Genomic DNA, 25,551 nt, shown 5'->3' on the forward strand with positions numbered 1-25,551 from the left:
AGCACCTTTCCTGCAGCTTAAAACCTCACAAAGTGGCCTGGTGCCCTGAGAGGTTGAGTGCCTTGCCTACAATCACACAGCCAGTATATGGAAGGGACAGGACTTCCCTCCCTTTTTCTACCACACTATACTTACACTCTAAGCTGCCTTACACAAGGACCCATAGTAGAATGCATGTTACAGAAAACTCCCTTGAGGAGACAAATGGTGCTAGGCAGGAAGAAACATGACTAGCACGGCAAGGGAGTAGAATGAGGTTAAGAGACTTCAAAGCAAAGAAAGCTCATATTCCAAAACAGAACCTAAGCCCCACAATCACCTGAGCAAAACCATTCCCTTCTCCTTTTTTACACACAGGTTTCCACAAGCTTCCCTTTGTCCACAGGAGCTGATGTGGTTTGGGCCATTGTGGCTGAGTACAGCAATTCTTAGGTATTTTCAAGAGAAAGGTCTTTGTTTGGTTGGTTTAATCCAGTGTGTATTGCTTTCCCTGCCAGAAAACTTGCAGCTCTGCTGCTCATTCAAAACACTGGCACGTGGTTGTAGTCAGAGATTCTGGGCAATCACAATCCAGTGAATTAGGAAACAAGATATGGTTTGAGCATACACTGTTGGCTTTTTCAAGTATGATCTACACATGCCAGAATCCCTCTCTTAACCTGAACACTGAGGTGGGATAAATTTTGCCTGTCAGTTTAAAGAATGTGTATTTCACTTTTTAAACCATTATAGTAACAATAATCAAATCATAGAATGTTAGCAATGGAAGAAACCCTAGCACACAGAATTTTAGGGCAGGAAGAGAACATAGAACATTACATTTTAGAGCTGTAAGGTTAACTTAGATTAGATATTACATCTTTGAGGGGACTTGAGAATGTAGAATGTCAGATCACAGACTGTTAGAGTTAGAAAGAGCCTCAGGAGTTATCTAGTTTAGTCCAATGAATAGGCTCATTCCTCCCCCTCACAGAAAGGACAACTGACAGAGGTAAAATAATCTGATTTCACATAACTTTCTTGCAGAATTTTTTTCTGGTTTCAGGACCTAAAGTGATTCTGTCTTGTCATTTCTTTCTATTAGTTTGCCATTCTACCCTCATTCTTATTTTCCCCTCAGGTAAAATAATGCCCTCCCACCTACAGGATCCTCTTATTCCCATCTGTAAAATAAGAGCAATTATATCACCTAATTCACAGGATTATTATGAGGATCAAATGAGATCGATTATGTAAAGCACTTTGCAAACCTTAAAATGTTATATAAGTACTATTGTTGTTTTTGCTGTTAATATTATTCCTTATGCCTTCTTTAAGGACCATCTGAAGCCCAACTTTGCTAGTGCACCTTCCCTAACTACTCCTTCCCTCCCTCTCCTCTGAACCTCTAAAGAATTTAAAATCTGTAACATTATTTATTATCTAATTCAATATTCCTATGTGGTTCACTATTTTTCTTAAGAATATTAGTCCTGTCTCCCCCAAAAGACTGCAAACTCTTTGAAAAAAGGGACGAAGGGGTGGCTAAGCAGCTCAGTGGATAGAGCACTGGCCCTAGAGTCAGGAGGACCTAAATTCAAATCCGGCCTCAGACACATAACATTCACTAGGTATGTGACTCTGGGCAAGTCACTTAACCCAGATTGCCTCACAAAAAAAAAAAGGACCAAGTCAGACTCCTGCTTCATCTGTAGTCCCTTACATAAGATTGGGCATAGTCCCATGGGCATTAATGAATTATTTTTGATTGATGGACCTCTCTATAGTTTCCCTTAGAACAGGTATCCTTGATTTGAGGTCTAGACCCCCAAAGAGTCTATGGATAGGTTTCAGGGGTATCATAAACTTGGGTAGTAAATATATGTGTATATGCATACATATATATATGTATGCATATACACATACATGTATATACATACATATAAATAAGTATATACTTTTCCCTCATTAGACCCTAACTGAAAATTACTATTCCTTTCAATTATTTAAAAACATTATACTTAGAAGAGGTCCATTGGCTCCACAAGACTTCCAAGGGGTCTATGGCACACACAGGTTGAGAACCCCTGCCTTGAAAGGAGGAGAGGCATGGGGAGGGAGTGTTGTGGATTCCAGGAGACTATTCTAGGGGCTAAAAATATTCTCCCATTCATTCCTTGTCCCTAACCTAGAACTACTGAATCACAGAATTTTAGATTTGAAAGGGACAATAAGGGACTTAGTCCAAGCCATTTATTTAGCATAAGAGGAAACTGAGGTCCAAACAAAGGGTGTCCTATGTCCCTTCAAGTTCTAAAATTCTGCATTTGAAAGTTCAAGACTGTGTGTCAAGCAGAGAGGCTCCTATATTTTCCGACTCCCATAACTCCTTGATTCCCAGCCCACCTCCCTATCCTGAGCCAGCATGCCTTTCCCCATAGGTATTGTGTTTGTGTTCAGGAGGCTAGCACTTTTTAAGAGAAGTATCAGCAAAAACAAAATAAAACAAAACAAAACAAAACAAAAAACATGCAAAGACCAGCAAATATGCTGAAAACACCAGCAAGTCCACTATTGTACATGTTAAATGGAAAGCAACAATCAACAATCCAGTTTTAACCAGAGAAATTCAGAAGAGTTGGCTCTTGACTTAGCATCTCCAGCCCTCAGGATTGCAGGACATTCCCAGAAGTGAGCCTAGACCAGTTTCAATACGGTTTTGGTTCTGGGTTTCTAGCTTTATTATACAGTCCACAGTGGTAGCTCAGTCAATTATTAAATAGGCTGAGTACTCCTTTCACCTTTCCCCTGTCTCTCCTCATGCATATGTCCTCTAGAGCCAGCATAAAAAAGAGTGGGGACAGTGAACCTGGGAGTCAGAAGACCTGGCTCCTAGTTTTAGCTCCCCCACTACCTAGCTTTGGGACTTTGGATAATTCCCTTTGTCTCTCTGTGCCTCAGTTTTCTCATCTGCAGAGTAGAGATAGAAATGTCTCCACTAACAACTATAGGTATTGTTAATACAAAATTTTTGCTTAAAAAGATGCCTACCTGTATGGAGAGTCTGGGTCAAAGCATGTCTTGGTGACATCAGTAATCTCAGGGTTGCAGCACTCTCCACCATCAAAGTTGTATCTCTCATAGTTACAATCCATGTCACATATGCCATTCTGCTTCTTCTTGCTGAATGCTGAATGTCGGAGGTGCCGACAGTCCCCACCATCATAACCTGTCAGAGTGTGATTGCACTCAGGATCACAGTTCTCATCTCCAATCTTGCTGATATCACAGTTGGCTAGGATGAGACGATGGCGCAGGGATGAATTCTTAACTTCTAGCACTTCCAGCTGCCATGTGATGTTATAGCGGTCAAAGGCCTCTGTCAGTTGCTGGTGCTGGAATTCAATCTGCTGTTGGCTGACTGTTGGATTCTCATGGTTGTCATCATAAATGTTCACCACTCGGTAACGTACCAGTTTGGGGCGGCGGAAACTAGGGAGCTGGTTGTAGCTGGCAATCACTTCTATATTGTCACAGAGGGTCTGCCCACACAAAGGGGGCTCCAGACTAGTATCAAGCAGTAAACCATGGTGGTAGCTGAATTCAACTTGGGGGCTGCTTCCATCTTTCATAGAAGACCACATGCTTTTCATGTTGTCTAAGCTCTCTTGAATAACAAGCTGAGGTAGTCCAGTGCCTAGTCCATGATTTGCCCGCCCCATATCCAATATAATCTCCTTTTGAGATCGAGCTGTCTTCCAAAGACTGAAATGTTCAATATAACCCCGATAATTATGATTTAGGGCATTCCCACCAAGCATGAGCACTTTACACTTCTGGGTCAAAGGGCTAAAGATTCCACCCACTTGCTCACTACCCATTGCAACCTGGGCACCATTCACATAGAGCTTCATCAATCGTCCGTCATACGTGACAGCAAGGTGCACCCATTGATTAGGGAGGTAGCTTCGATGAGCATTGATGGTAGTCACCTTCCGAGCCCGGTCTGTCTTCATGGAGAAGAAGTAACGGGGATCTCTACTGCCCTGGTCACTGATGGTGTGAATCCCCACGGCCCATCCTCGGTCACGAGAGGTGTAAGAACATTTGTCATACAGTCCTAAGTGTCCCCAAAAAAGAAATATGAATGAATAAACATAACAAAATACAAAATTGTTTCCTCATCCCTCCCCAACTTATGAAAATCTATCTTAGCAATTAAGCTGCTGCAATAGCTAGACAGGAGAATTGGAGGTCGAGTGCTTCAGACATGCAAAATGGATATGACTCCTATTTCCTGGCCAGAGGCCAGGCTAGCTTTGACATTCACTGTAAAGGAACGTCATTCTTTGTATCTGTATCAATTTTATCCATAGGGTAGTGAGGGTTCTACTTCACTGTTGATCTATCAGAGGAAACCTCAGGAAATGTCTTTGCTGATTTTACCTCTAGATTATTTTTTTGTTCATCCCTGCCCTAACTACCCAGTCTGTCTTTATGGAGATACACGCCTTGTCTTGAACTGACATTCATTCATTTATACATTCATACTTTCATAGGTTCAGCATACTGAATGTAGAAGACTATGCTAGGTATGGTAAAATATAGTTTAAATAAGATACAATTTCTTCCTTCATAGAGCTTACAGCCTAATACAGTGACGTGACAAATACAGGTAGCTATAATACACAATATTCTATAGGTACATAAAAATTGCAAAACAAAACACTTAATAAGCTCTAAGGGAGTGAAGGAACATATCGATTAGGTTCTCTATTTAAAAGAATATTTTAGCTTTAGAATCTCATAGTTGGAAGGGACTTCAGAGGTCATCCAGTCCAACCCCTTCTATATAGGTGCTTCAAATAGGAACCGGACCAGACAAGACGTCAAACTTGTGGCAGGCAAAATTCCCAGTACTAGAGTGCAGAGAACTAAATTAAAATGTAATTAGGAAACATTTAATGAAGTAAATAAAAATACAATACAACATAGATAATGTTAATTTGTGGTTTTCTAAGTCAATAGTTTGATACCACTAGAGGACTTTGCCCAGCTCTGCCTCACTTAAATCCAATTCACTAGCAACTCAAGACATCACCCTCATGATGTCATTGGTCCTCTTCCAAAAGGAAGGAAGAACAACAACAATAATAACTAGACTGGGTGACCCTTAAGGCGCCTTGAAATTCTGAGATCTGAAGTCTCCGTGAAATACAGAATATAGAATGGTCACTAAACAATAATAGATGAGCCAGAAAGAGAAAGGGAAGAGAGGGAGATAAAAATGAATGCAATATACCCTTTTAGACAATTTCTACTTCAGGCTTAAGATTGATTTCCGCCATCATAACTTAAGCTGCACATTTTCCATTAGCGCTAATAGGATGCTCATGGAGAATGTCCAGCATAATAAATTGAGAATGTCCTCACAGTCTTTATTCAGACATTGAACTTAGGGTCTTACACTAAGTATGAAAATAGCTATTCTTTCTCTTTATGTCAGACAATGTCTCAATCTGGCAACTTCTTGCTGACCAATCTCCATTAGATCCCTAAACCCAATTCACTAAGCTAATCTCGAGGCATTTTATACTCATTTTATGCACCAATCCTACCCTAATTTGCATCATATCCCAATAAATAGCTTAAATCTCCTTTTAGACTCGAAACTACTTGAAGGTAGGAACTATGTTCCATTGATCATCTTATCCTGACACAGGAAAATATATTGCACATCATGAGTATTTAAGAAATGTTAACTGATGAATAAATCATTCTCATAATCACATCTTTTTTTGTTACTCTATATTCACAATCAATATAATTCAGCAAATGTTGCTTACATTCCAACTACTGTATGTACAAGCTCCTGGGGTTACAAAGGTGAAAAAAGACATAATTTCTACTTCCAGTGAGCAGATAACATGACAAGGGCCACACAGCATGTCAACAAATATATATGAAATATGTAAAATATGATAAGGACAAAAGACAGACCAGGCAAAGCACTATAAGGAAGGAGAAGAAAGTGATTGCTTTCATCTAGTGGCATCTCAGAAAATTTTATGGAAGAAATGTCACTTCACTTGTATCTTGCAGTTAAGTAAAGTCATTTCATGTATCAGAGATGCAGGGGAAGTGCATTTCAAGCAAGGAAGAGATGGCTTATGCAATGCATAGAGGAGGGAGATTATAGGACATGACCTGGGAATACCTACTTGTCTAATCTGGCTAGAAAATTAGATGGCATAGAAGTAAAGAGTATGAAATAAGGGTGAAAGGGTGGCTAGATCATGGAAAGCCTTAAGTGCTGAGCTAAAGAGTATATTTTTGTCACACAGGGAATGGAAAGCCTTCAAAATGTTTTGAATAGAGGAGTGATATGGTCAGGTCTGACCACCAGGAAGATTAATTTGACAGTTGTGTGAAGGATGAGTTCAAGAATGGGGAAGAAACTGGGAATGGGGGAAAGTGTTTGGAAGCTATTTCAATAATCCAAGGGAGAATTAATAAGGAACTGATCTAAGCTAGTGGCTATGTGAATGGAAAAGATGAGATGGATAGTCAAAAGAAACTGCCAAGGCAAAATTGACATGATTTGAAAACTACCTGGACACTGGAAGCCAGGAAAAATCAGAGGTTTGGGTTTGGTACGTGGATATTGGGAGGATATTGGCAACATCAACAGGTACAGGGGAGAAGAGGGAGGTGAGAGGAAGAAGATGATGGATTCAGTTCTGGGTATTTTAAGTATGAAATACCAATAGGATATCAGGTGTAAATATCCTGTAAGCTAGTATAATCATGGACCTGCATTTCAAGTGAGCTCGGGCTGTATACATTCATGAATGCTGCCTATGTGTGCATATACACTACACCACACACACACACACACACACACACACACACACACACACACACTATACACATGTTGGTATTAGTCCCAGAGCTGTTCGCTATACTATGATGCCTCTCTCATGTGTGGGGGAGAGGTGTGGGGATGCACAAAAAGCAGCATGGTGAAGTAGAAAGGGAGCTAGCCTGAGAACAAGGAAAACCTAGGTTCAAATCCTGCCTGTGAAAAATTAAAGACTATAAGCTGCAAAGCATTTGACCTTTGCATTAGTAAAATGAACTTCTTCAAAGGAGTTCATTATACCAGTGAAATCCCAAACATGAAACCCCCTTCTTACCTACATGCGTGTTTTGTTATTCTGTCGTTTTCAGTAATGTCTGACTCTTCATGACCCCATTTGTAGTTTTCTTGGCAAAGATACTGAAATGGTTTGCCATTTCCTTCTCCAACTCATTTTACAATTGAGGAAACTGAGTCAAACAGGGTAAATGACTTGTCCAGGGTCATCCAGCTAGTAAGTAAATGTCTGAGGCCAGATTTGAACTCTGGAAGATGAGTCTTCCTGACTCCAGGCCTGACACTCTACCCACTGCATCACTTAGCTGCCACACATGCATGTATGTGAGTTACCTGAAAAGAGTGATGAGAGAGAAGAGATCTGAGGATGGAATCTCCCTTGATGGAGGCAATATAACTACTTGTATGACCTTGGTCAAGTCATTTAACTGGGCCTCAGTTTCCTCAAATTTAAAATAAAGGGTCTGGACTAAATAGCTTCTGATGCCTTCTAGCTCAGGAGGTATGAGCTGGATTTACATTTAGAGGGAGGGAGGAAAAAGTTGAAACCTTTCAAGAGATGGAGAAATAGTCTAACAGGTAGGAAAAAAAAATAGAAGAATACAATGGCACAAGGGAGGGGAAAGTATCCAGAAGGAGGAGATGTCCAGCAAAGTCTAATACTCAAAAAAAATGAAAGTCAAAGGGAATGAAAAATGAAAAAAGGTCAATGGATCTGGCAGTTAAGAGGTGATTGGTCAGGGGCAGCTAGGTGGTGCAGTGGATAGAACTCTGGCCTTGGAGTCAGGAGGACCTGAGTTCAAATCCAGCCTCCAACACTTAACACTTACTAGCTGTGTGACCCTGGGCAAGGCACCTAACCCTGATTGCCTCAGCCAAAAAAAATAAAAATAAGAAAATAAAGTGATTGTTGATCTTGTAGAGAGGTAGGATTGGAAACCAGATTGCAAGGGATTGAAGAGCAAGTAGAAAATGAAGAAATGCAAGTTGCTACCTTGGACTACTACTAGGGAAGATCTCGAGATGACATCTTGAGAGGGTGGCAAGGTGTACTGTTTTTCTTAAGGATAGAAGAAACCTGAATATTTCAGTAGAAGGTGAGGAAGGAGCCAGCAGAAGGAGAAATTATCAGAATGATGAAGAGTATAGAGATTGTTAAAGGAATTGGTAGACAGGAAAGAAAGGAACAGTGAGATGAAGGGTGCTCACTCATATCTCTAGAATTAGAACTGGAAGGACACAGGAAATCAAAAGATACTGACTCTATCTATCCTCTTGGGCTTGATAGTCTGGGATCTGCAGCAAGAAAAGTAAGTGGGAAGAGTCTGAAATATACAAGAACGTAAGAAAAATATGGCACCCATATTACCGCCCATGAGTCAGTTTGCCAAAAACATGAAAACCTCCACAAACTCCCACCAAAGGAGCCCACTTGGAAATCATAAATCTTTGTCAGCTTAGTCGGCATTAGGAGACAAAATATTAAGGCCTCCTCCCTCCCTCACACCTCCCAGGGTCTCAGCCCTCACTTCTGATTCTGACCAAGTTACTCAACAGCCATCTGCTAACGATCACTCATTAACAGCGTGGTCTTGTCTAGTATCAACAAGAGCAAAGGTTACCAGAGGGCTCATTGTATTTTCTTTCCCACCTCCCAGCCCTGACCCCTCCTTCTCCTCTCCCCAACCCCCCCCACCCACTCAAAGGAGAAGGAAAGTCACCTCTAATGGGAAAATTGAAAATTTTGAAACAGGCCATCCCCCCAACCCCTCTTTTATTTTGCCAGGGGCTCTTAGTTCCCCCCTTTTCCTGTTGCCTTTGGAAGGGAGATCCCAGGGTTAGGAAGGTAAAATGTTTATACATCTGTAGGGCGCCCTCAGTTCAGAACCTTTCTGAGACCAGCTTTTGCTCTGACTGTGCCTCTGTTCAAAGCAAAGACAGAAAAGAGGAAGAGAGCAAGAACCCAAGAGACAAAGCAAAAGAAAAAGGCAAGGAATAGGCTCAGAAGTAGAGGAGACAGGCAAAAGAGTGGGGTTCCTAGGAACTAAAGGGGGGTGTCCCAAAACAAGAACATGTTAGAAGACAAGAGAGGTTTGAGACAATGTTCCCAGAAATTATCTGGGAAATATTTACCTGGGAAAGGAGACAGGAGAATACAAACTGGGAAGTTCAGGCAAGGGTTATGGAATTTGTTTATTTCTCTGTAAAGTCTGTTCCTCCCAAAAATTCATATTGCCATGTGTATTCTTCAATAGCTAAAGCTACTTTTTTCTTCTCCTATTTCACACCTAACAGTGCTTCAAACAAACTATGTACTCTGGGGTATACAGAAAGACCCTCCAACAGATGGGGAATGGGGGAACAGGAATAGAGATCAGGATGAGGGAGTAGTGCTTCCTAGTATGAGCCTAGGCAGAACAATCCCAGAGGATTTTCCCTGGGAGGCCACATCCAGATGTACCAAGCTGGAGGGTCACACGTAATTCTGCATGTGATTTGCATATCATTACCATAAATACATATCAACTCTGAAGTCTAATAGAATCTTAGCATTTTATAGGACCTTGGACTTCATTGTTCGAATTCCTTCATTTTACAAAAAAGAAAATGAGACTCAGAGAGGTTGTGACTTTGTCCAGGATCTTCAAGCAAGTGGTAGAGTCCAGGCCATAGAATCATGGGATTTCAGGAAAGAAGGAACCTCAAAAATGGTAGTAGATAGAGTATTGACCTAGAATGTCAGAAAGACTTAGGCTCAAATCCTATCTCTGTTATATACTAGTTCTATGACCAAGGGCAATTTATGTAACCTCTTAGAGCCTCAGTTTCCTGAGCTTTAAAATGGGGATAAGGATGCCTGTAGTCCATATTTCATAGTGCAATTGTTGGGTTCCAATGAGATAACACTTATAAACTACAATCCATACTTCATAGAGTAATTGTTGGGTTCCAATGAGATAATGCTTATAAACTTAAAGGGCTATTAAGATGCCTATTATAGAGGCAGCTAGACACTTGACATATACTAGCTGTGTGACCCTGGGCGAGTCACTTAACCCCAATTGCCTAAAACAAAAAAAAATTAAAATAAAAAAAAATAAAAGAATAAATGAATGGCTCATAGTCAGTCAATAAGTATTTGTTAAGTGCCAGGCACTGTGTTAAGAAATGGTGACATAAAGAAAGGGAAAAGAAGATGGTCTCTGGCCTGAAGAAGTTCACATTCTAGTCAGGGAGACAAGCAAACAAATAAGTATGAACAAGCTATATACAGGATAAATAGGAAATAATTAACAGAAAGAAGGCACTAGAATTAATAGAAATTGGGAAAGGCTCTCGTAGAAGGTAAGACATTAGATCTGATTTGAAGGAAGCCAAGGAAACCAGGAGATGGAGATTAGGAGGGAGAACACTCCAAGCCAAAGTAAATGCATGTATGTCTTATTTAGAGAATGGCAAAGAGGCCAGTGTTACTTGATCAAAGAGCACATGGGAGAGTATAAGTTGTGAGAAGACCGGAAAGGTGGGGAGAGGTGGTTATGAAGGGTTTTGACCACCAAAGACAGGCTTTTGTATTTGACCTGGAGAATGATAGAGAGCCATTGGAGTTTATTGAGTATTGGGGAGAGGGGTTTACACTTTATGAATAGAGTATTGACTGGAGTGGGGGGGGAGACTTATGGCAGGCAAAACAACCAGCGGGCTATTGCAATTGTCCAAATGTGAGGTGATGAGAACATGTACCTGGGTTGAGGCAGTATCAAAGGAGAGAAGGGGGAATATGTGAGATATTATAAGGTGACATCAACAGGGCTTGGTAACAGATATGGAGGGTGAGAGAGTGACCAGTCAAAGATAGTACCTCAGTTGTGAGGCTGAGGGACTGGTGGGATGGTGTTGTCATAGACAGGAATAGGGAAGTTTGAAAAAAAGGGATGGTTTAGGGGAAGAGATAATGAGTTCAGTTTTGGATATGTTGAGTTTAAGATGTCTATCTGATATACTGTTCAACATGTCTGAAAAAAAACCATTTGAAGATGTGAGGTTGCAGGTAAACAGAGCTGGATAGGGAGATTTGAGACTCATTAAGATCACAGACTGAGTTAGAAGGGATCTTAGAGGTTACAGTATCATAGGATAATAGTTCTAGGACTAAGGAAAAACAAAACAAAACAAAACAAAACTCAGAGACTACCTAGTCCAAATAGGTGGCACAGTGGATAGAGCACCAAGCCTGGAATCTGGAATACACGAGTTCGAAACTGGCCTCAGACACTTATTGGCTATATGACTTTAGCCAACCCATGTAACCCTGCTTGCCTCAGTTTACTCATCTGTAAAATGAGCTGTAGGAGGAAATGGCAAACCACTCTAGTATCTCCATTTGGTCACGAAACCACTGAACAATTGTAACAAATTTAGTCCAACCCTTTCATCTTAAAGATGAGGAAAGTGAAGCCCAGGGAAAAGAAGTGACTCGCACAAGATCACACAGGTAGTAAGCAGGAGAGCCAGAATCTTATATCCTTGGACTCCTACTCCAATACATTTCTTTTGTCTCAAGTTGCCTCCACCTGCCCATTTCAGAGGTCCTTTGGTAGTTCCCACATCTTTCAAGAACAAGGGTGAATCTGTGAGGACTGAAGTGGGAGAAGGGAAAAGGGTTTATCCTCCCTCCCTCAGGCTAGTAAGTTAGGTACCCAAAGAATACAACGAGGGGTGATAAAATGCAATTAAGAAAGGGGAATTTAGGTCAGCAGTGAAAGCAGCAGTCAGGGGACCAAAAGTAAGAAGCTAAAGGTTGGGGCTGGTTTTTTTTCTTTTCTTTTCTTTTCTTTTTTCCCCTATTTTGTTTTCCTTTCATACTTTAATCGCTGGTATCGAAGCCACAGAGGAATGCTCAAGAGAGCAAACTTATAGAAAGCTTTTATCTGTCCAGAGGAGGATAATCAAAACAGACAGATTTGGGTTAAGTATACCCATCTTCCAAGCAGTAGCATGAGAGAAGATCCAGTGGAAGGAGCTGGCAGAGTTCTGTCCTCGGTACTGGCAGGGAAACTGGGATTTCATGGAGGACATACAGGCTATCTCCTCCATACATTCTCTCTCCCTCACACAGCATGGCTTAAATAATTCAAATGAGCAAGGGGGGGGGGGGGGGCTACCTAAGCCCACACCAACGTCAATGACTGACAGGCTCTTTGATTGCACCGGGCACCTCTGGGTTTTGATGGTCCTGCTTTGCTGGGTGAGAGGACCAGGGAGTAATAATGGAAAAGGCAACTGTTCTCCTTCTGTACTCACGTAACTTAAGTTTAGAATAGTCCTTTCGGATCTGCAGGCCACTTGAGTTAGGATGTAGATTCAGAACAGCATGACATGGGGGGCAAGAATACTAGACAAGGAGTCTTGGGTTTAAGTCTGGCTCTCCACTTAATAACAGTTTGATTTTAGATGGGGTACCTCTCTTCAGACCTTGTTTTTGTGCACTTATTTCAGTCATGTCCAACTCTTTGTGATATGATTTGGGGTTTTCTTGGAAGAGATACTGAAGTGGTTTGCCATGTCCTTCTCCATCTCATTTTATGATGAGGAACTGAGGCAAACAGGGTTAAGTGTCTTGCCCAGAGTCACATAGCTAGTACATGTCTGAGGCCAGATCTGAACACAAGAAAATGAGTCTACCTGACTTCAGGCATGACATTCTATACACTGTGCCACCCAGCTGCCCTCTTTGAGCCTGGTTGGGAATTATAGCTCCTTCTACATCTCCCTGAGAGTTTTAAGTAAGTATCAAAAATGATAATACATGTGAAAACAATTTGAAAAAAATTCGAATACTAAAAAAGTAAGGTGCTATTCTTTTAACCTGAGGATGGTCTAAATTCTTTTAAATATAGCTCCTAGTCCTAAAATCCTACCTACCATTTTGCACTAACCACAAACCTTTTTCTTTCTTTTTTTTTTAATAGGATCCTAGACCATAGAATTTTGGAGTTGTGGGGTACGTTATTTCCCTAGGCTTCCTCTAGTCCTGCTCATACCTGAGTGGAAATCCCCTCCACAATTTCTCTGACTAGTGGTCATCTGGATTCTGTATTAAGATATCCAGTGATAGAGAGGTTATTACTTCCTGAGGCAGCAGCTCCATCTGTTTTTGCCAACTATGATAGTCACCAAGTTTTTTCAAGATGAAAACAGTATACTTTCCATGTATTGTTTTCAAATTTGCCTTCAAGGATATAACAGGACAAATACTTTTTCTACAGGATAGTCTTTCAACTCCTTGAAAACAGTGAATGTCACTGTCCCCCAAAGTCTTCTCTTACTATTTCCAGTTTCTATTTCCTCAGTCACTTCAACTGATCTTTATAGTTGACGAGTGTTTTGGTCACTTCACCATTCTGGTTGCCTTCCACTATTTGTCCTTCAACTTGATGCAATTTTAGGAATGACCTCAATATTCTGACGCAGTTAAGTGGCTCAGTGGATAAAGCATCAGGCCTGGATTTAGGAGGACCTGAGTTCAAATGTGACCTCAGATATTTAGCTTTGTGACACTGGGCAAGCTGCTTAATCCTGTTGGCCTGAGTTTCCTCATCTGTAAAATCAGCTGGAGAAGAAAACGGCAAACCACTCCAGCATCATTGCCAAGAAAACCCCCAATGGAGTCATGAAGAGTTGGACATGACTGAAAATGACTAAAAAACAATGATAACAATATTCTGGAATTGAATATTATATTCCTGGTAGAAACTAATCAGGGCACAGAACAGTGGAGTTATCAGCTCCCTCATCCTGGACACTAGATTTTTATTAATTCCGCCCAGTATTTGATTTCTTTTCTTTCTTTTTTTTTAATGGAGAGTTTGTAGTTTACTACAACTCCCAGTGAATCATTCTACCAACATTTATTAAGCACCTATTGTGTACCTATGCACTGGAGAAACAAATATAAAAAAATGAAACTATCCTCTCAGGCACATAATGTTTTTTCAAAGAAGAAAACAGATACATATATAAGCATTATATATGTATACACTGATCATGAAGCACTCTTGTTCTGTCTCTTAAATCTTGTTATTTGTGTTTTAGAAATGACAGCATTACATTGATAACAGGGCTACATCAATGATTACATTGATAAAGTCCAGTCTATGTTCTGCTCCTATCCCTGCTTCCCTCCCCCCTTTACTCATACACAGGCAGAAACATTGGACCCCTCTCCCCCTTACCACTACCACCACCTTGTGTTGCTATTTATTTTTCTTTTCTGTGAAATAGCCTCCACTTATCCAAATTTAACTTCATTCTATCAGAGGCTGTTACAAACCCTTCCAATTGTCTCCCTTTCAGAAAGCATGTATTTTTTTTAAGAAAGAAATCCATTCTAACCTTTCTTGCTCTAGAGATTTACCAGCCCACTAATTGGGCACCCCATGGACCAAACAAGATCGACTTTGACTTCTTCTCAATGCCACTCTTGAAAAGCAGCATTCTGATGTTTTGTCATTTTGATTATTTTGTGACTCAGAAGCTTCTCTCTCTCTCTCTCTTTCTCTCTCTCTCTCTCTCTCTCTCTCTCTCTCTCTCTCTCTCTCTCTCTCTCTGTCTCTCTCTCTCTCTGTGTCTGTTGCTCTCCATATCTCTCTCTCTCTCTCTCTCTCTCTCTCTCTCTCTCTCTCTCTCTCTCTCACACACACACACACACACACACACACACACACACACACACACACCCCACATGTTGTTTTCCAGGAAACTACTTGCTACTCAAAAACTGTGTTGGCCCCAGACAGTCAACACCAGACACTGTCCACTTTAACTTCATCAGTACCTGGAGGCAAGGGTAAAAATCTGGCCATAAATACAGCTATTAAGTGGAAGAGCCAGTAGAAGAGTCAAGGGAGACAAACCACATGGTGTAGTAGAAAGAATGGTAGATTTGGATTCAGAGGACCCAGGTTCAAATCCTAACTGTGTCACTACCCATTTGACCTTGGACCTCAGTTCCTCCCATCTAAAATGAGGGAACTGAGCTAAGGTCCTTTCCAGCATTAAATCTATGAAATTCTGAGTACCCTATGAAATTCTAGGATGACACAGGGACAGCGGCCATCAAAGCATCCCATCCAAGGTTGGGATTCCCAAAGTATACCCAGACAAACCCGCAGAGTAAATCGAGGGTGTTTCTAAAACCGGTTGTTGTTTGTTGTTGTTGATGTTTCATGTCTGACTCTTCATGGCCCCATTTGTGGGTTTCTTGGTAAAAATACTGGAGTGGTTTGCCATTTCTTTCTCCAGCTCATTTTATACACAAAGAAACTTGGGTAAACAGTGTTAAGTGACTTGCCCAGGATCACACAGCTGCTAAATGTCTGAAGTTGGATTTGAACTCATGAAGATGAGTCTTCCTGATTCCAAGCTCAGTGCTCTTTGCATTGCACCACCTAGTTACCCCAAACCATTAGTTGGCCTGCTAGGATTTTAGTCTATGCCACAAAAATGACAAATTCACAATAAAACATTAGGATGGTTAATCAGATTCTGAGATCTCAGAATTCTTCTCATCTACATGAATTTGTCCCTCTTTGAGCCTTACGTTTTTACATCTATAAAATGGGTATATTAAACACTAGCCCTGCCTGTGCTACAGGAAGGTTGTGAGGTTCAGACGAGAGAATGCATTTGAAAGCACTTCATAAAACATAAAGCAATGGGCAAACATGAGGGACTCCTATCTATATGCCTTCTCCAGTCTAGTCAAGCCAGTTTCTTCACTGACCCCTGAACAATTATGTTTCTGCCTGACTCAGAGGCTGGCTTGTGTTATGCCCCTTCACTCTCCCTTCTCCCTACCTGTATCCCACCTAATATTGCAAGGCCTACTTCAGATTTTGTCTCCTCCCCAAAGGCCTTTCTCTCTCACTCTAATAATCTCTACTTCTGCTGGGCTTCTCTAGCATTTATCCATCTACTTTACTCTGGCATTTAATCGTACATTGACTCTCGCATTGTTACTTAACTGTTGTGTGAATTAGTAAACATACAGATTCAGAGTTTAAAGTTAAAAGGGACCTTAGAACAGAAAATACTAGGCCATAGAATACAGGATGATAAAATTGAAAAGTAGGTTAGAATAAATTGAACACTAGATAAGAGAAGGGACCTTGGAACATAGAACAATGAAACCAAAAGGGAGCTTAGAACATAGAATGTCAGGGCTGGGAGGGACCATAGAAAACAAAATGTTAGAATGTAGAACACAAAATATTAAAAGGCATCCTTAGAAAATGGAACGTAAAATGATGGAGTTAAAAGGAATTTTAGATGTAGAATGTCAGAGCTAGAAGGGACCTCAGAGATCACCTAATCTAGAAATTCTTTACTTTTTCCTGTTTCAGACCCCTTTGTCTTTCAATTCTATGATCCCTGTCTCAGAACTATTTTTTTTAATGCAAAAAATAAAATACATAGAATCACAAAAGAAACCAATTGGGCTGAAATACAGTTATCAAAATATATATTTTAAAAGGAATGTACAGATTGCCTCCTGGAAATCTCTCAGGGTCCATGGATTCTCTAGGTTAAAAGCTCCCCATTTGATCAAATATACTGATTTTACAGATAAGAAAGCTCTGTGTAAGTATCAGTAAGGACTATAAGTATCAGTAGGACAAAGAATGTCTTATGTATCTGTTGTTTTATTTTTTCTATTCCTCCTAGTGCCTGTTATGCACATAGTAGTAATGAATTAGAAGGCATAAAACACTTAAGCAATCTTGGAGCAGAAGGTAAGACCGTTCCCACCTCATTGAGCCAAGTGATGTAAATTTCCCAGCCAGGACCACAACAAGTTATGCAAAAATGCAGACCAGACAGTGTGGGCTGTGCACCTCAGACAATAGTTCTTCTCTCAAGTGTGTCTGTGATTGATTCCTACTTGCCTATACTGGAGAGGAGAGGTTAGTCTTTCAAGGAGAAGAGATGGCAAAGGGAGATAATGATGGGATTAGGCAAGACAGGTCAGTCTGAGCTATGCAACCCTAGCGAAATCTGAAATAACTTCCTGAAGCAGGAATATCAGGGCTGGGTTGGCAAAGCTGATGGGACATAGGCCAAATGTGTTTCACAGAGCTTATCACAGAATGTCACGGAATATTGGAGCTGGAAGAAACATCAGAAATCAACTAACCACACCCCTTTAATAATAAAAAAGTAAATGAGGCCAGAGAGGGACAAAGACATAACTAGAACTCAGGTCTTCTGACTCCCAATTGAATACCCTTTCTGTGACTATTCTGCATTTGATGAATCATTTAAAATAATTCACCTTTGAAACTTCCCCCACAAATCAATATTTTGCTTCACACCAGCCTTATTTACTCCCCAACAGGAACATGTTCATGCTAAAATAATATTTTGTGTTTAAATATGTGGTTTAAGATTTACAAAGTGACATCAATTTGATAATACCATAGTTTGTTTCTATTTTGAAATTGCTTACTGTTCTATCAGAATCTTTAAAATAGTCATTCTAGAGTTACAAATGTTTTGTCAGTATATGATTCAAGATTCACTACTTCCAGGAAACCTTACCTGATTGACTATCCATGTCCAGCGTACCTTTACTGCCTTACTTCAAGTTAACAGCATATTACTATTTTTTTTTTAGCTCCTATAGACCTACAACCATAGGAGTCACAATACAGGAGTAAGAGAAAACTCTGCCTTTTAAAATTTTATGATCCTGTTGATGAGACAAAATAGCGCAAGAGACAAAGAACAATACCAAACAATATGTAACACAGAGGAATACTATGTGGCATAGGCAATAAATACTCTGGGCATTCATACATGGGAAAGGATCTTGTATGTAGGTCACTATAGTCAAAGGAGATACTCTAGAAACCTATTTCTTTACCTGTAAAGCAAATGTCTGAATAACCGCCCTACCTCATTAGGCTGTTGTAAGGATCAGGTAGGATAATGGATGTGAAATCATTTTGTAAACCAGGTTTTGTTCAGTCATTTCAGTCACGTCCAACCCTTCATGACCCCAGCGGGGTTTTCTTGGCAAAGATATTAGGGTGGTTTGCCATCTCCCTCTCTAGTGGATCCATTCTGTCAGGCAATTAGAAGTTAAGTGACTTGTTCAGGGTCACACAGTGACGAAGTGTCTGAGGCTGGTCTTCCTGACTCTAGGCCCAGTGCTCTATATATTGAGCCACTGGCTGCCTTCAAACTTGTTAGTACAGAACAAATATAAAGTGTGACAATGCAAATGTATACCTGCAAATGTATACATGTATATGTGAGCACACATGCATACACAAATGGTATCCAAAAGTCTTAGCGTGCATGTAGTTTTTTTTTTCAAAGGCAATTGGGGTTAAGTGACTTGCCCAGGGTCACGCAGCTAGTAAGTGTCAAGTGTTTGGTCTGAGGCCAGATTTGAACTCAGGTCCTCCTGACTTCAGGGCCGGTGCTCTATCCACTGCGTCACCTAGCTGCCCCTGTAGTTTTTTACATATCTACTGGCTGTCCAGGTGATACAGTTTAAGTGACTTGCTGGTAAGCAGTCCAGAATAATTACCTGAGTAATAGAGATCCTGGCCACAACATGGAAGGCTTCAAATACCAAGAACAACTTAGACTTGCCGCTAGGAGCAATAGGGAGCCATGGTAGCTTCTTAAACAGAAGAATGACAATCAGTGTAGTGCTTTACAAAGATGCATAGGAGACTTGCCTAATAATTCCTAATAAAATAATTTTCCCCAAATGGAAAAAGATTGCTTTGCAAGATAATGGTTTCTTCTCCTGAAAGTCTTCAAGCAGAGGTTGGCTGACTGATTACTTGCTGGGTATAAGGTAAAGGGAATTACTGTTCAGTTTCTAATGCATCAGGTCAGTAGCATCAAACAGAAATAGATGGGATGAATATTGATTTAGAAAACCACAAAGTAACATTATCTATGTTTTATCGTATTTTTGTTTATTTTTTGTTACACATTTCCCAATTACATGTGAATGTGGTTCAGGCCCTAGGTAGTTTTACAGATTTGGGGAGTTTGATACCTCTGGACCTTGTGAGTTCCTTTCTAACTCTGAGATTCTATAACTTTGTGAAGACTTGGGTGATATGTCTAAGAACAAATCAAGGAGGGAGGGTGGGAGATCCAACTGGAAAGCTGATGAAAAAGCCCAGCTAGGTGGCACAGTGGGTAGAGCATCAGCCCTGGATTCAGGAGGACTTGAGTTCAAATCCGACCTCAGACACATAACACTTACTAGTTGCGAGACCCTGGGCAAGTCACTTAACCCCATTGCCTGGCAAAAAAAAAAGCCCAGGTTAAAGATAATAAGGGCTAGGATCATATTGGGGAATGGGAGTAATTAGGTAGCTTGCAAAGATCACATTTTCAACACCCTTGCTTTTGTTCTCCAGTTATGTCACATATGTAGAGCTAGGGTCAGGCACCTGTAAGTCTAAGACAGAATCTGAAAACAGTGCCCATGACCACCATCCCCATGTGTTATTCATTGCCTTCAGTATGGTACATATAATACAGAGCAAAATTTTCTGACATGAAAATATGTGCATTGAATCATGCCATATTAAAACTGTGCTTCATTGTACCCTGCCCCCCTTGAATGTTGCAACCCAGACAGCCACTTTCCCTGCCTACCTTTTAATCTATCTCTACATGCATGTATGCATGTATGCATGTCTGTAAATGTATGGATGTATCTTATTAGGCCAATTCTATTGGAGCTCCTTTGGTAGTGATGATGGAGGTATCTCCGACTTTCTTTCATATTTCAATTTTATATCAACTAACACAGGGCTCTCTTTCCAAAAGTCACATAATAAATCCCAGCTAAAATAAAGGATAAACAGTTAAATTTTCATCCAAGAATTTCAAAACCCCCAACATATTGCATCTTGCTGACGGGTATGTACTGGGTTGATAAAAGCAGTGAAAACTAACATGAAAATACCAAGTTAGCCTAAATGCTCTGAGATCTATGTCTTTACATCCAAACTAATTTAATGCCATTACATGCCCCTGTCAAACATTCCAAAATACTATTACTTACTAGTTAAGTAGGAATTTAGTCTGGTATTTATCACTTGCTTCATTAACATACTTGAAAGACTACAGGTCAAACCCCATTACAATGAATCCCATAGGATCCTCTCAAATCTTCTGTTATAACAAAACTCTCTTGTTTTGAATATTGTTTGAAATAAATGGGTCATAAACATGGGCTTCAAAGTCATTCTTATAGAAAGTCAACTAACTGCACTGGAAACTTGTACTGAACTCAAAATTAGGATATCCTGGTTTATGGGACCAGAGAATTTAGAATTGGAAGGGACCTTGAAGATCATCTCTTTCAACTCCTCTCATTTTACAGATGAGGAAAATGAGGTCAATGGAGGTGAAGGCTTGCTTAGGATCACAGAGCTAGTAAGTACCTGAGCTAAGATTTGAATCTAGATGCTCTTTCTGTTGTGCTACACTCTAGAGAATGGAAGGTGATCTTTCCCCAAACAGTTGAAGAATTTCAGTGGCATGGAGCTTCTCATTGTCCAGCTGGATGATCAAAATATAATGTCAGCCAATGTATGTATAGCCAAAATATAATAGTAAGCCAAGGCCAGAAGAAATTCCTGAATTAAGCATAGACATCTTTCTTTCCTATGTTCATAGAGTCTCCATGCTGTGGTTCATCTCTGACAATATTTTCATTATAGTCTGGCTTCCTTCTACCACCTATCCCACTTCTAAAGCACCACATGCCCCACCATCAGCTGGTATGTACTTAAGGAATGCAAGCTCATTTTAATTACCTATCCTTCAAGGCCCAGTTGAAGTACCACCACCATAAAGATGCCTTATTCTGACGTTCGAGGCCTTATTCATTTCCCCTCATAAGTTCATAGGGACTGACCTTGTCTTCCAAACCCTGCCTATTCTACAGTTGAGTAAACTGAAGCTCAAAGAGTAGAAGCCACACAGGAAGTGCAGAACAAGCTCTTGAACCTCAGGTCTCTTCAGCCCACTATTCTTTCTATACTAGGCAGAGTTATTAATAATTCCTTATACCACTTACAGATGATTCCATATAATTTAGCAGTTAGCATTATACTTCTTCCTCTTGTGTTTCTTGCTGGTTGTTGCACATAATTCACGTCTGGATAGATTTTAAGCTCCTTAAGATTGAGGACCATGCCTTGTTGTCTAAAGCTTCTTATATGATCCACAGTGGTTAGAAAACACACTGCTGAGGACTAAACAGGTGCTCAGTAACTCCTTGCTCACTGTTCGGCCATCAAAACAAAATGAGGAAATTAAATCACTTATTCCTTTACCCCTATTGCCATCCTCCCTAGTGACCTCTCCCCTCCACCAAAAGATTAATTCCAAGGGCAAAAATAAATGGTTTGGAATTCTCTGAATAACTGAAAGTCAATGTGAAGAGGTTAGAGCACTAGACACGTAGGCCAAAAGTTTGGGTTCTCATCCTGGCTTCCTAGCTCTATGGTTATAGGTAACTTACCTAACTTCTCTAAGCCACAATTTTATCTATTAAAAAAATGAGGATAATATTGTTTGCATTACTGAGATAAATAAAAATGAACTTGAGTTATCTCCAACTCTACCTGGCAGTTGTGAGGGCTGCTTATAAGGAAAGGGGTCAGACTTTCCTTACAAGCGTGCATGCACGCACACACACACACACACACACACACACACACACGTATGTATGTATGTATGGGTGTGTACATATGTGTATACACACATATATGCGTTATGTATTTTCATCTTGGAATTGAGTTGGTACTGAATTCTCAAAGTTTATATCAGTAGAGTATAAGCTCTTGCAGTTTCTACTATGCTGGAAAAGTATGGAAGCAGTAATGTTTGTGCTTTCCAAGGACCAGCCAGACTAGCTACTAAGACTAAGGTTTCTCACCAGTGGGTTGGTAACTAGGCAATGAATTATTTGACCAAAACAACCCATGAAACAATGGACCCAATGAAACAAAATGGTCCTGAGTCTGTCTCCTTCTTCGGCTGGAGGGATAGAAGTAGCAGGACAGAAAAGAAGGTATCACACACTTTTTTTGTCTCTAAACATGATTTTAGCTGTTGGTAATATCAATAGGATTTTCCTCCAACTTATTGGGCATCAACACAGACTGTCACCGTAAACAAGAAGGCCAAAAACCCCTAGAAACTACCACAGGAATGGCACATTTGATCTCCTTGCTAGTGAAGAAATACAGCAGTAAGAGTAACAATGGTTAAGAATACACACTCATTTTTCAAATCTTACAAAACAATATGGTAGAAGTTGATAAGTAACATCACCTCATAAAAAAACCAAGATGTAGTAGGGGAAAAAAATCAAAAAGTTTAGATAGCTCATTAAGCCAGATTATACCAAAAACATAAAGAATGAAATGAGAACAACAAATGGATGAAAAATGGAAAAGATCCATCAGGATCTCTAGACCAATTTTTTTTCCTTGTCAATGACTTATATTTGGACTAAAATATCACAGTCTTTGATGTGTAACATGAAGAAGTAGAAATGGCATTGAAGCAAAGAAGGAAAGGATGAACAAGTGGACCAGTCTAAGTAAACAGATCAGTAGTCCATCTTAGAGGTAACATAATTTTGAAGGTACTAAGGATTTTAATTTGGGGATGTCTTAAAGAAGGAAGGATATGCTCTGCTTGCAACAAATCATGATATGTAATTACTACCAGAAAAAAAGGTAATTTGGAAAATATCAATAATTCACATGCCTGCTTTCTCATCTCAAAATATGAGAATAATCTGCATGCATACAGAGGACATTTTTGGTGAAAATATAAGAAGGGAGCAAGTAGGCTTTTACAAATTACATTCTATAATAGTCCACATCTTTGCAGTCACATGGGTGAGGTAAAAGGTATAGACAGTAACAAAACAAAACAAAAACATTTTTAACTAACAAAACAAAATAAAGTGTTTGTTCAGTGGTATAAAATCTTTCCTTAATAGTTCTCCTCCAACCAGGTGTCTCTCCACCCATGTTAAATCATCGAAAGTTTCAACAATAAGGATCACTTAATGAATGACCTTTTCTCAAAAAAAAATTACTTTGTATTTCACAATCACAAACTTAAGTCTACTGTCTAGCCAGACTAGTTAAGGGAAAAGAAAAGTACTGAGAGAGGTAATAGAGGCAGCAGTGTTCAACAGACTGAATGAAGCTAAGGTTCACAATGATGGCATCTAATGACCTTAGGCTTTTTAATTAAGCAGCATAATTAAGGTATCTAGGTGGAAATGTAGATTAGAGAACTGAATTTGAGTCAGGAAGACTGGAGTCCAAATTCTACCTTGTGTATTTACTATCTGTATAATCCAGTACAAGTTACTTAAGTGCTTGACTTCAATTTTCTCATCTGTAAAACAGATATTATAATAGCAATGGCATGACAGGATTTTTGTTATGATCAAATGAGATAACATGCAAAGTATTTTGCAAACATTAGTGCTATACAAATTCTACTTAATATTATTAAATATTAATTATGCCTATCTAACTAGGTATAAAACTGTGAGACATGCCCACCAAAGGGAATTTGCCACTATCGTAAATAATGTTCAGCACAGGGTCCAAATGGAAGAGGAATTTCTATAGATGGTGAGATCCTTCAGGTACCCCATTTTCAGTTGACATTGTGCTGATGAGAACAAGCCCTGGAATACTGTGGAGCCTCCTGAGATCTATAATCACTCAGAAGAGTCCAGACTAACTATCCACATAGGAAAACCCAAGTGAATAAAGAATGACTCTTGTCTAGGCTATGATGCAATTTGTTGGACAGTTCATCCACCAAAATGGATTTTCCACCATATGTATCTTGTACAGAAACTGTAGACAGACAGTGAACTGGGACCACAATTGGGTATGAAGAGAATGAGCTGGATAAGAATTCTTTTAAGAACTTAAAAGCTTCTCCTAGATCCAAAATCTCATGTTTTAACATCAGTAGTCATCCAGTAATGTTACATGACATAAATCATGGACTAGAATCAAAATTCTAGGTGATCCAAGGGGTAATGTACAGATATGTGAATAAAGAACAATAAAGAACTACATGCAAAAAGTTTCATAAAAGATAAAAAAAACAGAAAAGGGGGTATGTTAATCAAATAGTAAGAGCAAGGGATAATCAATGAATAGCCCATAGGCTACATTGGTGTCCATATATCAAGAGACTTAGAAGAAGTCTACCAGCATGAGGACAAAACTTCTGTGAAAGATATTTAGGACATAGGAGTCACACAGGAAAAAAAGGCATATATAGGTTCAATTTCTACCATTAACATCCTTGAGTAGGTTAGCCTGGCCTAAGTAGTTAGAAAAATTTGGAGAAAAAGATAGGGGCCAGGTTTGTGCAGTTTCAGTTTTATCTGTTGGTAATAAGAAGTCCTGGTAGGTTTCTGAACAGGAGAATAACACTAGCAAATAGGTATTTTAGGAAGATTTATCTGGTGGAGTGAATAAGATGAGGTGGAATGAGAGGAACTAGGTGACCCAGATACCAGTTAGGAGTATATTAGTCCACATCTTCAATGAGTCTTCTGTTTTAGCCTTAATACTATTCTTCATGGGGGCAACTAGGTGGTACAGTGGATACAGAACCAATCCTGGAGTCAGGAGGATCTGAGTTCAAATCCATCCTCAGAGACATGATACTTACTAGCTGTGTGACCCTAGGCAAGTCATTTAACTCCTATTGCCTCACCCCCCTCCCAAAAAAAAATGCTGTTCTTCATAGACATTAATCTTCACCCATCTTTTCACAGGCCTGAAGCTTCTCAGCACGTGTTCCACCATTTTATGCTCACTGTCTATGACTCGTGGACTCCAATTTCTTCCTATTAAAAAAAAATGTGCCATTAGCTTTTCTTGCATTTTCTCTCATTGTCCAGTCTCTCAGAGCTGACAGCAGCTCCATAATCACATCTTGCATTTCTTTTAGGATGTTGTTCATCTTGACCAGGTGACTTGAATTCATGTAAAGAAAACTATATGCTGCCTTACTCTGTGCTTACTTATCTTGGGTATCAACTCTCGATTGTTAGAGTCATTGAGAAAAGGTTAAATGATGTTCTACATTACTTAAGAAGGCATAAGAACAATGAATGTTATAGAAAGGTTTCATCCCAAATAACTAAAATCTATTTCTAAAAGTTTCAACACTAAAATTTTAGAGATCTGGCCCAATCCTCTCATTTTACAGATGGAAAAAAAAAATGAAGCCCAGAGACAAAGTGACTTAAGGCCCAAGGTCACACTGGGATTAAGTATCACACAGAGAATTTAACCCAGTTTTATCTG

The 25,551-nt window shown here is 39.8% G+C and overlaps 1 protein-coding gene across 1 annotated transcript in view; it reads right to left on the reverse strand.

The window, feature by feature from the left end:
• The window catches only part of PAPPA (pappalysin 1), a 283,134-nt gene that overhangs the window by 242,052 nt on the left and 15,531 nt on the right, over positions 1-25,551 (reverse strand). Inside the window, exon 2 of the mRNA XM_020990609.2 lies at positions 3,031-4,099. Coding sequence (XP_020846268.1) covers positions 3,031-4,099 — 1,069 coding nt within the window. The remainder of the gene's footprint in view (positions 1-3,030; positions 4,100-25,551) is intronic.

The sequence above is a fragment of the Phascolarctos cinereus genome, unplaced genomic scaffold, assembly GCF_003287225.1.
Source record: "Phascolarctos cinereus isolate Bilbo 61053 unplaced genomic scaffold, phaCin_HiC Scaffold_2;HRSCAF=192, whole genome shotgun sequence".
NCBI lineage: Eukaryota > Metazoa > Chordata > Mammalia > Diprotodontia > Phascolarctidae > Phascolarctos > Phascolarctos cinereus.